The 15,705-nt window shown below is 39.0% G+C and overlaps 1 protein-coding gene across 1 annotated transcript in view; it reads left to right on the top strand.

Moving 5' to 3' along the window:
- Window positions 1-12,767, top strand: part of itga11a (integrin, alpha 11a) — a 48,910-nt gene extending 36,143 nt beyond the window's left edge. Inside the window, exons 22-30 of the mRNA XM_029462098.1 lie at window positions 3,993-4,069; window positions 4,338-4,421; window positions 4,716-4,806; window positions 5,629-5,742; window positions 6,102-6,185; window positions 6,286-6,396; window positions 6,577-6,672; window positions 9,907-10,020; window positions 11,598-12,767. Coding sequence (XP_029317958.1) covers window positions 3,993-4,069; window positions 4,338-4,421; window positions 4,716-4,806; window positions 5,629-5,742; window positions 6,102-6,185; window positions 6,286-6,396; window positions 6,577-6,672; window positions 9,907-10,020; window positions 11,598-11,675 — 849 coding nt within the window. The 3' untranslated portion in view covers window positions 11,676-12,767. The remainder of the gene's footprint in view (window positions 1-3,992; window positions 4,070-4,337; window positions 4,422-4,715; window positions 4,807-5,628; window positions 5,743-6,101; window positions 6,186-6,285; window positions 6,397-6,576; window positions 6,673-9,906; window positions 10,021-11,597) is intronic.
- The last annotated feature ends 2,938 nt before the right edge of the window (window positions 12,768-15,705 follow it).

The raw sequence follows: 15,705 nt of genomic DNA, 5'->3' as shown, positions 1-15,705 counted from the left end.
ACTCAAAAATTGTGAAACACTGCTTTTTGGCTTCAGCAGAAATATTGTTTGCAGAGTTTGACAACATCATTATTAAGACAATCCTGCTTGTATTGGTTGGCTACATTGCATATTGTATGTTCTGGGTGAGATGACAGATTAATAAACAGACAGGCTTTTTATGACGGGGTGTTGCTTTTCATACTTTGCGGTAAAAGTGGCTCTCCTATTGACTTTGTCCTGTCAATGTGGCTCTCATCTAAAAAATAGTGAAGACCACTGGCATAGAGCATGGTCTCCGCAAAGCACATTATGATGTTGAAACTTAATTGTGTAGTTTCCCAGACCAGGCACATAGCACACGCTCCTAAACTGGAAGACCATAAAGTTCAAGTTACGGTAAAGTCCAAGCAGGATGTGCAAATGGGGATATGTAAAAAAAAAAAGAAAGAAGAGCAATGCATTCATTAGCCACCAAACTCAAGAAGGCTGCACACTCACATTTGCTAATTACCATTCCCACCTACCTACCTGAAATCAATGATAGATTTGTTTAAACTAATTTTATTTAGATTTTTTTTACATTTCAAATGAATAGAAAACAAACATTCAATCCAACCCCATAGGAAGAGGAACCTGGAAACTTAAAAAAAAAGAGAGAAAGACAGAGAGAGCATTATAATAAATGAAATAAATGCAGAGTGATCAGCACCCTCAGCATCAGTGGCAAGGATTTTATTTGATCCAGAAAGTCTTCCAGATTGTGTAAAAAGGTTTTATAGAGTTCGGTGCTTCTGCAAATATATAATAAGGCACCAACCAGCAAAGTATTGTAAGCCAAGACATTCTGCAGTGTGCCAGAGAGAGTAAATGAGGTATTTTAAATACTGGTATAGCACTGCTATTTACAGTAAGTTTGGCGAGTTGTTCGAGTGACTTTCTTCCAAACTGGAAATGTGTTTTTTACAAAACAATTCATGTGTAAAAAAGTTATGCTTTTTCCGGAACATTTGGCCATATCTCACGGCCTTCTTCAGCCAATGAAACTTACTCCGGTATTGTCATGATCTAGCATTGGTCATTTGATATCATTAACCATGATGACTTATTATAATGTGATAATAATCTGAGTTCCTCAATTATTTAGGTCACATGATCGCACCTTTGAGTTTTCAATATTTTAACATTCGGTGAGAAAGAAGACATAGTGTCACTGACACAAAAACATATTGGTGTAACTGAAAACCTACGGTGTGGAGCCATATGTGAGTCTGAAAGTGACTTTACATGTTTTGAAAGCAATTTCTTAAAGGTTAAAGTAAATGTCCCTTATTGTGACATAAAAATCAGTCAAGCAATAACTTCTTCTTCTTCTTGTCTATACAGCATAACAATTTAAAGTAGCATCCCATTAGGTTGCATTATTATCAATATACATCTTAGCAACAGGGTAAACAGAAGTGAAGAACTTTCTTCCTCAGCCATTAACATTTTCTCTCCGCTTTAGCCTAGTGCACCAGGTGAGACTGAGCGAAAGATACTAAGAGGTTTTTATTCTTCATCTGTTCCATATTCTCACGTTCAATTCAGCTGATTCCAAGTCTTTCCACAGGCTTGTAATGTCAACGATATTTATGAGACTTCAGTGCATTTTATAGGAAAGCATCAAGTTTTATTTTTAAGAGGGTGTTGTTTGAATTAACTTTGACAGGGATGGCACTGATGGTACATCTCACGGTCCAATTAAAAGCTATTAAACTTACGAGAATTATACGTAAACTGCGTTTTCCATTGATGTCTGAAAAATAGTCTCCCTTACTGATACAGAGTCTGCTGACAAACATTGTAGGAATGAGGTAATGAAGGTGAAGGAAAGCAAACCACGTCATTATCGCAAACATCGCCTTGGCAACGGAAATATCATTGCTGTCTCTGTAACGCTACCCACAAACTGAACCAACAGGACTCGGGTCACACTTTAAATCCCTCTGAGTGATTCATCCACATTCATTCAGCCTGAACAGCATCCAGAGCCACAAGGCTGATCTGCTCTGGTCAGGAGCCTTTTAAAAATGTGACACAGAGTTAAACAAGGCTGATTGTGCAGCGGTGCTGCTGCCAAGCCTGCCCAACCGCTGTTTAGCTGAAGGAAAGTAGAAACCTTAGGGCAAGCTTAAAAAAAAGAGCCAGTTATCACTCTTGTTTTGACTTTTCCGGTTGCTTTTGACCTGGTTAAAACCACCATGTACTATAAACTTTACTACTGCTGCAATAAAGTGAAGTTTAAAGGATCAGGCCCTGGTGGTGACAAATGTGTTTTTGTTTCTTGTGGGTGTACAAACAAGGAACACTAATTATTGCTAATTAATTGTGATGATTGACAGTGAATGTGGCTCAGGGATGCGGGCGACCTACATCAACCCAGAGGAGGAAGGGAAACTTCATGCTGTCTGAATTTTCCATGTTCAACTATGCTGGCGCACGAACGTCCTTTTAGCCACGGACAATCATGTCTTCCAAACCCATACTGTGTGTGTGTGTGTGTGTGTGTGTGTGTGTGTGTGTGTGTGTGTGTGTGTGTGTGTGTGTGTGTGTGTGTGTGTGTGTGTGTGTGTGTGTTATCTCGTTTTACTTTCTTCTAAATGATCATTAACATAGATTCATCCAATTTCTTTGAAAACGGACAAAAAGGGAAAATTGTCTTGTAGGACATTCATAACCAAGACAATAACAATGGATCATTTTCCACTAATAAGATAAGAGGATATGAAAATAGGCAATGGTGGTTTAAGCATCCACCTCCTGTATTTCAGTAAAAAGTCAATACTACACTGTAAAAATACTCTATTACAAGAAAAAGTATTGCATTCAAATTCCTTGTATGTGTACACATACTTGGCCAATAAATCTGATAATTCATAAAGAGTCATAATTAAAAGTACATAAGTATTATCTGCAAAATGTAAAAGAACCCGTTCTTTCTGAGCCCCAAACACTTATTTAAATGATCATATGTGAGCAGTTTAGAGGGGAAATATTCCTTTGGTGGAACATCAATTTAACATTGTATTCAATTGTATAAGCTAATCAAATGTCTTTTTTTAAATGTAAAATCTTCAAATGAAAAGTCACGACTCACTACAACTGTCAAATACATGTAGTGGAGCAGAAGTGGAGCAGAACAATGGAAATACTCAAGTAAAGAACAAGGACCTTAGTTACTTTCTAAAAGAATTCTGAAAATAGGTCATCATGTTTGTATATATGTACTATATCTGTGGTGTGTCAAGGATGAGTCGGTCTATATGGAGGAGAGACGCTACAGTAATCTTGTTATGCATTCCTCTTTGGTCAGACGGACTCCGGCAGGATTTCATTACAGCATGGAGGACTGTAAACATGCTCGGCTCGGTTTGCGCTCTGCTGCCAATCAATCCTTCTCTCCTTTCCTTCCTGTCCTTCATCTCTTCTCTCCTCTCACTTTCTCTCCTTTTTTCTCTTCACTTTTCTTGTTCTGTTTTTGTTTTAACTTCCTCTAATGATATCCATTTTCTTACACTCCCGTCATCTCTTCGGTTTCCGTCCTTCTCCTCTCTTTTCTTCTCTGCCTCTGGGTTTATATTGTGTGTGTGTGTGTGTGTGTGTGTATGTGTGTGTGTGTGTGTGTGTGTGTGTGTGTGTCTGTGTGTGTGTGTGTGTGTGTGTGTGTGTGTGTGTGTGTGTGTGTGTGTGTGTGTGTGTAATCATTGTGATTTGTATTTACTATATTGTCCTCAACTAAGGGGAAATTTCCTGGCTCTCTTTAAGTAGCACCAACTGTGCCTAGGGGTCAAAGCCCAAGACAGCAGCAGGTTATTGCAGGCTTTACTTCTTAATCCATAATGCAGCTCCTTTACTCCCCGGAAGGGTATATACAGTAGCATATGGAGTCAAAAGAAGCTCTCTGATCTGTGCGTTTACTGTTTTGGCAAAAAAACAGATTTATTCTAAACTTTGTTTTCTCCTCTGTGTAGGTATCATTTCGTCTGGAGTTTGAGTTTAGTCGCACTGTCTTCCTGGAGCACATCAGAATTATCCTGGAGGCCAGAAGGTGTGAATCCTTATCTGTATTTAAGATTATTACATCTAAATACATTTTCTATTTGCATGGCGAGAAGTCGTTTGTATCCTTACTGATGCTAATGATCAACAAAAACATCCAAAAAAGTAACAACCAAGCTTTACTCCCACCGTACACATCATGTGGCGAGCTCAGGAAAAGATAAAAAAGCTGCCACTGCAAATGAGCTACAAGGACAAATATTACAACGGGTGTGTCCTGCTGTTTTTTTAATATTTTTGTCTCATTCTCTCAACAGCGATGGCGAGGAAATTATCACCGCGGATCATTTCAATGAAATCTATTACTCACTGAAATATGAGGCAGACCTTCTCTTCACCAGGTTTGTCAATTTGTCAATGTCTTTTCAGCCAACGCATGTTGCTGAAGCTCTTGAGCTGATTTTGGAAGCAATGAACTTGGAAGTGCAAGTGAGCAGAGCAAAGTGAGGTTATACTATATCATTCAACATTTTCCAGATGCCATCGAATCAGTGTGAGAAAATAAGTTGCAGATACTGTAGCTCTATTTGTTATGATTTATTCGTCTCCACAACAGACGCTTTGACTCCCAGATGAATAGAAGATCGACACTTTCACACATATTGCTTGTTCATGTTTATTCTGTGCTTCAAAAGGGATTCAAATCCAATTCGATATGACATCAAATCCGAGCTGTCCCTGGAGGAGCCTGGAGTCATCGGTCCTCCTTTCAACTTCACTTTCCAGGTGAGAAACAAGAACATCATCACCATTTAATTCACTGTACAGGAAAACACTGCTTTTAATTCCATCCATCCAGTGGTGGGCCGTCAGGGCCAGCAAGGCCTTCTCTGCTGGCCTGAACATCATCCGAATATACATTTAATTTTTATATATTTATTCCACAAATATGTATTAAATTATTCCCCATAGTCTATTCTCTTCATTTCATAGCTTTCCTCTTGGTTGCGCTGCTTCCAGCCTCAGATCGAGATTTGGAGGTCTGGCCTTTATGTTAGAGCTTTTATCCAATCATATTTCAGCCATAATGTGTTGCCAGGGTCCAAGAGATCTGCCCTTAGGCCTTCAGATATAACTACAACGCCATTTTCAAGACGAACTTTTCAAGAAAAGCTAGACATCGTGAGAAGAGAACGGCCAACCCCGACGCTAGCGATCCTATCACAGCTGGGAAAAGGGTTTGTCCGCCACTTTCAAATCACTAACTACGAGCGGTACCCCCGGCTCACAGCCTCCGAGAGGCACTGCACATTGTACTGCTGGGAATGCTATTTACAACTAAATGTTTCGTACATATTAATATAACTCTGTTGTTAGGGTGATGCAACGCCCGGTTATACTGCCTTTCTGTCTAAATGTATAGTTTCTAGAGCCATGGCGTCATAATGATGGTATTAAGAGGTGGAATAATTCAGGTAGGACTGTGTAGGACATCACTGAAGGCCTAGGTGTGAAATGCACGGCCCGCCACTGCATCCATCCATTAGCTATACCTGCTTATACTTTGGAGGGTCGTGGTCTAAGAATTCACTCCTTGGTGTCTCTCAGATCCAGAACCTTGGCTACTTTCCAGTATTGGATCTTCAGCTGAACATTGAGATCCCAGAAATGACGAAAAATGGGAACCAACTCCTGCAGTTATCTGACTTCTCTATTGACCAGGTGAGTGTGGCTGATTCAAAGTGAGAATGTGCAACTTTTGAAAGAATGATAGTCCATTCTTCTTCTTAAAAATGTAAAGTTAATTTTGTAAAAGATAAGACTCTTGTGTTCAGTTAAATAATTGCCAAGGTATGATTTGAAAATCCCAGGTTTATTTAGTTTCCTCCGTGCTTGTGTTACATTATGTTTTAGCACCATTATCTGAAGTGTATATATGGAGTCTTAGTTCTAGTATTTGCCAACTTCATGATTTAGAAGCGACCTTTAGAAGTGCTGGAAGGCACTCAGACTCTTCCCCTTACCTCCAGTCTTTATGCTAAGTAACAAACTAACAGGTGTTTTTACTCTCATGTCCTCAGAGAGATGGCACGCGCTGTTTGCCACCTCAGCATGTGGCGCAGAGTAGAGCATCACCTGAGGACCTTTCACGCTTCTCCCGCTTGGTAAAGTTTAAACCAATCAAATTGATTTTCAAATAAGATTTTTATCTCCAACTTTTAGCTTTTCATCACCTTAAGGCTGACGTCTGGTTTCTTCACACAGAACCGATCCAACACCCTCACTCTGCCGATCCAATGCACCGTCAATGTTGCCTCTTACAGAGAAATTGCTGTTAGACTCACAGGAGCACTACGGATAGATACCTTACACGCAGTGAGTATAAGACCCAAAACATGCATGAAGTTTGAAATCCCCAGCGTTATGATAACACAGATGCATGCAAGTGCTGTATTCATCGTGCTGTTATTCTGCTTTCACGGCGACAGCTTTGTAGTGTTTCAGCTGTGTGATGTGTTTGTGAAAACTGGCAGCATGTTTTGATTTCCTCTCCAGCTGAAGTTTAAAATCCTGGAACTGGGAACCAGTGCATCAGTGGCGCTCCCCTCATCCAGCCCCATGTTTCTACATGAAGAAAGGCCTGTCAGACATGTGAGTCAACAACAACTAATGCTGTAAACTGCCTCTGTTTGACGTGACTCAATTGATCAGATTTAGCCTCTGTCTGATTTTTATCATATACCGGTACATGTGTGAATACAGTGTGTTGTGCTTAAGGAGATCAGTCTTTAAAACGTATTTGAATGGACTGAAATAATTGAAATAGTATAATATCTGTAACACTAAACAAACATATGTTGCTGCAGCTAGAACTTTTTAAAAAGATATCAGTGGACTCTGTTACAGTGAAGCCGTGTAGAATCAGACAGTAAAGGTTGGTATTGCTGTGTGGTGCTTAGGGACCGAAAGGACCAGCGGCACAACATGTAAATGTCTGGACTCGCACACTATTCTTTGCTGCCATCTATTGGCCAGTACAAGCAGTCATACAGTTTCTCTTAATTATGCTTTTATGAGCCAATGTATACTGATTTATTTTAGCTAACTTTTAGCTCCCCCTGAAAGGGAGATGGGTTTTATAGTAAACCTGTTTCTGATCTGTGCTGCAAGTCTTCCTTTTGTTTTCAAGTTTTCAGTCCTGTTTCAGACCAATTCCTAAAAAATAGTCAGGTTTTATTCTACATATCGTCATCTTCTTAAACTAATGGCCTATGTCACATTTTAAAATTGTTCAGGAAACAGAAAAAACTGAACCAAATATAGACTATATGATATTTATTAATCATTTCACACAAAAAGGTTATGAAAATATATGACTATTGACATACAAATAACACTGTCTGTCAATTATGTAACATAAGAGGATTAGATTACTTAGGCCAATTTACATGGCGTTGTGACTTAGGCAATTTTAAACCTGACTTAGGCCTGATTACTTCTGGATAATGTGACTTAGGAAACAGTGCACTTCTTTTATTCCCACTACTGTGACAGACCATGGGGAAGGGTCCGCCACAAACAGTTTAAAATGCTAGCGGAGCACACAGAGACCATGGATGGTCCTTTAATTCAACAAAGCAAACTCAAAAGTTACAACTTTAATCACTCTTAGCTAAATCAAACAAAGAGCAGGTAAATCAAACACTGAGGAGGATTGTGACTCTCCTCACGTCTCCCTCCAGCTCTTCTTTGCTGGGTTTTTAAATTGTAACTAACCTATTTCCATTTAAAACTATTTATCTCCTTCATTCTCAGTCATCTTGATTGATGCCTAATTATGTTACAAATTGTGGAAGAACTGATGACACTCGACGGGCATGACATGTTTCATGGACTGAAGGTCCTGGGACTTCCTCTCCTTGATCGGCAGAGCGTGTGGAAACATTCTGATCCATGCCAGCAGCTTATTTGGCACCTGTAACCTCTGTGGCAGTGCATCCCACGCAGAGTTCTCCAAGAAGGATACCTTGTAATGGACCTCACCATCACTGCTAAACTGAAGAGCCTGCAAATGATGTAGTCGGGTCTCCAGCTTTGTTGCCTGGTCTGATGCTCAAGAAGTAAGAGCCATTCCATTTCAGGAATTCCTCATGCTTGACCACCTTCACATGGTCGTGTGATGGTCTGATTCTTGCAGTCTGGAGTATGATCATGTAGTCTCTCGGGTGATGATATCTGTTATCATTGTTGCATTCAATGGTGCTATGCATGCTGTCACACTCAATTTGTGTGTGGCCTGCAACAAGGTACTTCTGTGTTATAAGTACCCTATATTTCCTGGCAAGCTCAGAAAATGCATTTGCCACATTTGCATTGCGGTTCTGATAACCACAACCATCGCTCCACACTACTATCTCCTTGATTTCCGGATGGTCTTTGATCACAACTTCAAAATGGCTAATACCTCGCTACTGAGGTTGCTCTCCGACTCTTCCCAAATATTGCAGTACTCTTCCTTTGATTTCAAGTCGAAGAGGGTAAAGTTATGGACCTGCAGTTTCGTTTTGTAATGCAGGCAGCTGGCTTGAGTTTTTGGACACATCAGCACGGCTTGCAAGTCCATTGTCCAAACGGACTTCTCACTGTTCGCAGAATCCTTGTTGTGGGATTTCTTTTGCCTCGATTCCTCTTTCTGGATCACATGTGGATCATATTCGGCCTTACTGATATTGCCATGCTTGAATGAAACACAAACATCACACTGATCTTTTCATGGAATGAATACAGAATACTTTCCTTCATGGAACACGTGTGAAACGTTGTATCCCAACGGCCCTCACTCCAGCAGCTGCCTGTTGATATTCCCGATGTCGAAGAAAGGTGACAATAAGTGTCGATGAAATATAGTTTGAAGAGATAAAATATTAAGAATTGAAGACAAACGCAAAAGTTACTTTTCCTAGTAGCTAATTACTTTTTATAATTATGCAGTAAATATAAAGTAACTGTTACTATAAGATTAGAGTAGTTTTTAGATTAGTCTGTATTGTCCCAGAGGGAAATGTGTTCATGCTTCATGGAGCTACAGCAGCTGTTTAGTGTCTGTAACCCACTGGGAGGCTTCATAATTAAACTATAACTTGTGAAAGTAAAACACTAAACAACTACACAACATTTATAGCCTAGCCTATATTACAGTAAACATTATCACGAGCCCTGAACCATGGAAATAACATTTATCTGGTAGTTTTTCTTTCTTCTTGAAGCATCTGCCTTCTTGTAAAGCTGGTAAAATGGCCTAAGTCACAGAAAATGTGATTTAGGCCATTTGTTTATTGCCTAAGTCACACTCTTGAGATTTATATACTAACACGGTAGGAACAGCATTATCTTTTCAGTAAGGATCTAGGCAGTTTTACGAGAGGTGGCCAGCATCATGAAGAGATGATTTAGGCAAAAAAAAATTTTTCCTCAAAACATGACTTAGGCCATTAGTTTAAGAAGGTGACGAAATGTCTCTTCGAGTTACAAAATAGTCTATAATGATTGTTAATATCCCAGTTTCCATGTGCTGAATATAACTACACTACAATAAGAAATGTCTGTATTTATAATTCAGTATAATCATCATTATGTCTGGATAGACTGCATTATGACTGCCTGAATGTCGCTGCGTCATCTTTAGTTGTTGCCGTCATTACAGATCATAATACTCGTGTACTCAATGTATGATTATAAATATTGGTGTATGTAAATTGTACTTTTATTTTGTATGAATAAGTAAACTCATTTTAACACTACACCATAGCTGACTGAGTTCAGTGTGTATATCAAAAACAAAAGAGAATTTCTATTCTAATGATTCAAGTTTCGTTTTATCCACAGATAATATTGGAGATCAGGAAAGAGGGAGATTACAGAATCCCTAACTGGATTATCATCGGCAGCACGCTGGGAGGACTCCTGTTGTTAGCCCTGCTCAGTCTCGCTCTATGGAAGGTAAGTCATCATATCATGCACAGATTTAGTCATTAGGAAAATAGAGACAAAGTTATTAAAGGTAATTACAGGCAATAACTATATTTGTTGAGAGACCAAATATCAGGTATGCATCATTACAGCTGATGTTTTTTTATTAGCATATTATTCTATTACCAAACTAATTTGTCTCTCCTGAAGTTATCTATAGTCGTCATAAAACCATAGTAGGATATGCTGCCACTCTCTGGTAAAGAATTCAATAACGTCTGTAATGAGATATAGAATAGTCCAATCTGATGGAGATAATATCAACTCACAGTGTTTATACAGCTGGGGACAGTTTATATGTTTATATATATTATTATTATTATATATATATTATTTATATGTTTACATTGTGACTCGTATCTTGAAAAGAAGAGTTTGGCTGCATCATTTCCACAATGTATTCCCAGAGAGAAAAAAGAATATAATAAATTGAACGACATGAGAGTGTGAATGTTTCCTAGTTGGAGAAATAATGAAACAGCTATATTGTACGGACACCCTCATTTTGAAATAATACATCAAACAGTCAAAGCAGCCGAGCATTCATGGTCAACACATTGACTGAAATACATAATCTAACTCCGGACAACCAAAACTCCTCTATAGTGAAGGACCCTACACACTCATGGCAAACCTACACAGGTGATTATATATGTGTGCTGATTAGAGCTTTTCTTCTGTGTGGGAGTCTGCAGACTGTGGCCAATCCCAACGTCCCCTTAAGGCCTTTAGCCCTAAAACACTGACGTCACCTGGTGAATGCCTGAGTGTGAGAGGCTGCATGCTGTTGAAATTACATATCATATCATGTTACCTTAACGACGCCACTTATGAACATGGTTTCTATTATTTTATGTTTTTAATGTCTGGTTTTAACATCTTCCAGGCTTTTGCGTTACAGAGTGTACGAGATGTAAATGTCAAATTATCAATTTACTCGTTTTTTGGCAAAACAGCGTCATTAAGCTAAATTAGAAATGGTTGAGGAAAAAACTGTGTGTGTGTGTGTAATATAGCCTTTATACATCCAATTTCATGTGTAGAAATGTGTACGTATGTGGGCATAAAGGGCTCAAAATGTCTACAAGAGAGCCCTTAAGCACTTGACAATTTGACAGTAGGACATCCCTAAACCCTGACGGACTTAGTGGAAACGCGCCTCAAAGTCTGTGAGTCTGAGTGTGGATATTGGGATTGGGCCTGTGTTTGATTGCCATCTCCCTCACCCTCCTGTTAGCTTGTTGCACCTATTTGTACTTGACAAATTGCACTTTTACCTCCATACAATTTGAGCAGAGATCTAATCAGGTACAGTAACTGAAAACACCTGTCTGGCTCTGCAGGGTCTTTAATAAAGTAAAGAGAGAAAATAACCAATCAGATGTACAGGAACATTTTTATTTCATAGTCCAGGTGCATAGCGGCTGAATGCATCCACTGTCGTCACTTTGTTTGGTTCTGAAGCGGTCATGTTATGATTGAACTCTCATACACAGTCTTATATATTGTTAGGCTAAATCCGTGTGTTTCACTGCTTTCCCTCCTAGCTCGGCTTCTTCCGGAGGCAGAAGCGGAGAGACGAGGACGAGCAGGAGGCAAACGGGAAAGTGGCCGAAGAACGGTAACGCAGGCTGAGGGCCCCCAGCAGACACCTTTTTCACAGGGGACCCGACACTCAGGGACCAACCCACCTCCCCCTGCTCCCCAACAACACAGTGGCACCGCATAGACAGCTCCGCATGACCGCTGAAGCAAGGCTTGTTCAGAGCACTGGAGCTGTCCCACGCCACGACCCCTGACCCCCAAGAGTCAGCACTGTCACACTCACTTAGCATTCCTGCACTGTTGCGACATCCGGGCCTTCTTTGTCTATGTATTCGCTGCCCTCCGTGTTGTACCTTCACAGATCATGGAGCTTTCTTGGCGTCAGCCCAGAGCTCCTGAGGTTTTTCCAACTGTTTGAAAAGAAGAATTGAACGAGCTTTGACCGATCTGTCCCAAGATTTTCAGGCCACAATTTGCCCTTGAGGCAAGCGTTAGTCAATCACTCTTTTGTCTCTTCCTGATGTGTATTTATTTAACTCTTATGGTAAATTTTGAAATACATGAAAAACCTCAAGGGTGACTTGTCACCCAAAAGCTACCGCAAATGTAAAGTTACTATACTGTATATTGAATTCGATGTTTAAAAGATTTTATCTGCAACATGTTCAGCTCGCATAATAATTTATGAAGAAACCAAACTGAACTAAAGTCGCCAGAGTACAAAGAAGATTCATGATGTTTAACTTACAGAGACGCTTCTTGATCTTTTTCTACAGAGAAGAATCTTCTCCACCTGCTTCTGCTCTTAACAGTTCATTCCTTTTCTTTTAATATTTTCATCCTGGAAAACATTAAACATTTGATGCACTTTTACTTTGTACAAAATGAACTTGAATTTTGTAAATAGTCAAGTATCTTTTTATAGCCTTTCAATTATTATAATGGTTTTCAGTGTTTTCCTCATGGTTTATGGCATTACTTTGCAGCAACATGCTTTGTGTTACTGGACCTGTTACGAGACGTTGCATGTCTTTTAACCAGCACTGCATCAGAGCAAAAGGATGTGCATGCAACATGCAACATGCAAGGATACTGCAAGCAACATGGATTTCAACAAAGTCAATTTCACGAAGAACTGTAACGAAATGATAAAATCAGATGCCATAAAGTTGAGTCCAGTAAATGCACATTGCTTACAGTATGTCAGCACCCTCCTGGTGTTACCAACGAATGTCAGTTTGTCCTGTTTGATGAGATGTGATGATCTGTAATATGCCTACAAATAAAACATTGTACTATATGACTATGAATGTCTTTTTAATGAACACCTGATGAGTTTTAACAGCACAAGGAAAGCCTGGGGAACCAAGAGTGTTGTTTATTTCCTGTCAATTAATTGAATAATTGACAGAGATTGGGGGGCAACGATGGGAAGACTGAGAAAGAGATTAGGAGTATTATTACTCTAAAACATAATTATCTAGCAAAAGAAAACAGATGGTTGTTTTAAAAAACAACTGTTCTGATGATATTTTCAGAATCCCCAAAGATGGAATCAAAACAAAGATGGCTTTCTGCTTCGTAACTTGGGGAACATCATTTAGTCAACAGAATATGTTTGAATCCAGATGGTTTGAAAATTCTTTAGGGATTCTGGAAATACCTTCAAAACAACGATAAGTGTTTTTAGACGACCTCCTAGGGTATTAAAGAATTGCTGGTTAACTACTTATCTTAGAGAAACAAATGGTTACCTCTTTGACACGAATGTATGCTTATACACGAGAGCCACAAACTGGGGCTAGATGAACTGTGACATGAGTGAAAACTGTAAAAAGAAAACAAGAACACAAAAGACAGATTAAATATGGTCAAAATCAAAGCAGCAGAGGCTGAGATATCCCACATTTTAGTTCTTAGTATGGTTCATAAAGGCCAGAAACACCGGATCCTACATTTCCCACAATGCAACCAATGAATTTCTTCGACCATCCCTGCCCCTTTGAAAATCCAAGTCCCCAGTTTGCAACACGGACTTAAGAAAGTTCCTTCAGATGCACCTGCTTTAACAGGCTGAGTGCGACTCCACAGGAGCAGTAAACTGACCGTTTGTGAGTAAAGTCTGTGGATTGCCCCTTTAACAAGAAAACACTTGCAAATGATTTCTGTAGTGTTCTTCATCCAACAGTGAGGGGCAGCGTTTGAGCGTCTCTCAAACTGCAGCCATAGAGAAACTGTTAGTTTGTTTAGACTTTATGCACTGTTTAATGATCAAACAATCAAAGTGGATCATAATGACATTTGTGATTAGAAATATATTACAGTGTTTATTTGAAGATTTACATTTCCTGATTCTACAATGTCAGCAGCATTAGAACAGAAGATATGCATGCCATTCAACAGGCTTCAATGTGTGATTATGTAGCGATGTAATATGTGGCTTAAAGCCAGGCTTTTAGTAAAGGATGAAAGTGACAGGTCTGCCACATGGGTCCTGTCCTATTTCAAAATATAATGGGTTTTTTCCAACATCACATAAAACAATTTGCCTTCAAGCCCAAAAGTCACTGTGCAGCCACCTGCTTATCAAAGCTTATTAAAAGCTACAGGTTTTGTTTGGGCTGCAGTGTTTAATGAGATCTGAAAGAAATCTGTTTGTTAGTGTGACAGTGGGAAAATGTCATTTGTGTTCACGGACGCAGGTTTGATTTTGTCCACTGGCACATGCTAACCATCTGCCGCTGAGAGTGCTACGGTGAAAACATATTGATCCCTGAGGGGGAATTAGATTGTTGCCGCTGCAAATGAATAAAGATTCAGGAAGGAAAACAGGGAAAGCAGCCTACACAAACAGAATTAAACATGAGCTATAAATCCCAGTAATACAAAACACAGTCGAGTGATCAAAATATAAAGAGAGGTTATGTAAAGATGCTGCAGGAAGCGTTAGACTCTAGGATTGAGACATACATTATATGAAAGAGTATGGATTCATCTATGTGTAATAACGTTACCTATAACATCGGCATGATTACTGGCTACAGTAAATGTGGATTAGTAGACATGAAATATGTTTGAATATAGAATTTAAATATGAGTTATCAAGGTAAATGCATTGATTGAATCAAAATCAAACCCAAATACTGTAACGGAAAACATAGAGTGGAGATGTCTTCCCCTTTGCCTGCTTGGTGATCAAATACCAAAGCAAAATTAAACCTTTGGGAAATAATCAAATGTGCAATTCAGTATACGAAACCTGCTGTGCACTGTTTGATATGGATTATCAGCATGACTTCTCGCTCATCAGCTTGAACACTTTGATGAAGTACTGTATAATTGGAAAGCGTGCAGCGATAGGAAAGTTATTTCTACGTTTAGTTTTGTGGAAGGTTATACATTATGATTGTGTACACTTAACTCCTCACATGTTGTAATGACACATGTTGGGATAATCCTCCTGCCAGAGCAATCAGGCTTTCCCCGCAATAACTGAAGTATTTACACCTCACAGCTGAAACCAGAAATAAACTCAGTATATACGTACACAGTAATAATGGTCTTATGACTTGTTTAAAAAACTTAACTTGGTTGTCTTTCTCAATGTACAGTTTTTTTAATTATTAGAGCAACTTAAAAGCGCTATTCATTTTTAAATTCATGGATTAAGCATAATATTTATGTTTTAATAATAATGTTCAATGATTTGGTTAGACCTTTATATGCTCTGTAATGTTTCTAAAACAGGCTTTTATTTGTAATAACTACCTTAGTAACCTGCACCTATTGTGTTTTTAAAAAAAAGAGCTCGGACCTTTGAGCCACGAGAACACTGAATGTTGAATGAAAGTGGAACTTTATATGCGGATTAAAATGCACACGACCCCTGTAACAAAAACGTTACTTGTATTTCAAGTCAATTTCTGCACTGTGTACAGAGTATACAATTCTATTTATCCTAATTATATAATATATAATGTAAGAATATAATTATTTCTGCCTAAAGTCATTTATCTTAATTGAAATGTCTTTTCCTTATCTGAGTCGAAGGTGTAAGAATGGACGCTGTTGTATGCTGTGCAGCTTGTGGAAGCCCCTTGTGTGTGTTTT

This window comes from Cottoperca gobio, chromosome 3 (genome assembly GCF_900634415.1).
Source record: "Cottoperca gobio chromosome 3, fCotGob3.1, whole genome shotgun sequence".
In the NCBI taxonomy this organism is placed as follows: Eukaryota; Metazoa; Chordata; class Actinopteri; order Perciformes; family Bovichtidae; genus Cottoperca; species Cottoperca gobio.
Note: the sequence above shows the minus strand (reverse complement) of the source record. Positions and strands in the feature narration are given on the sequence as shown.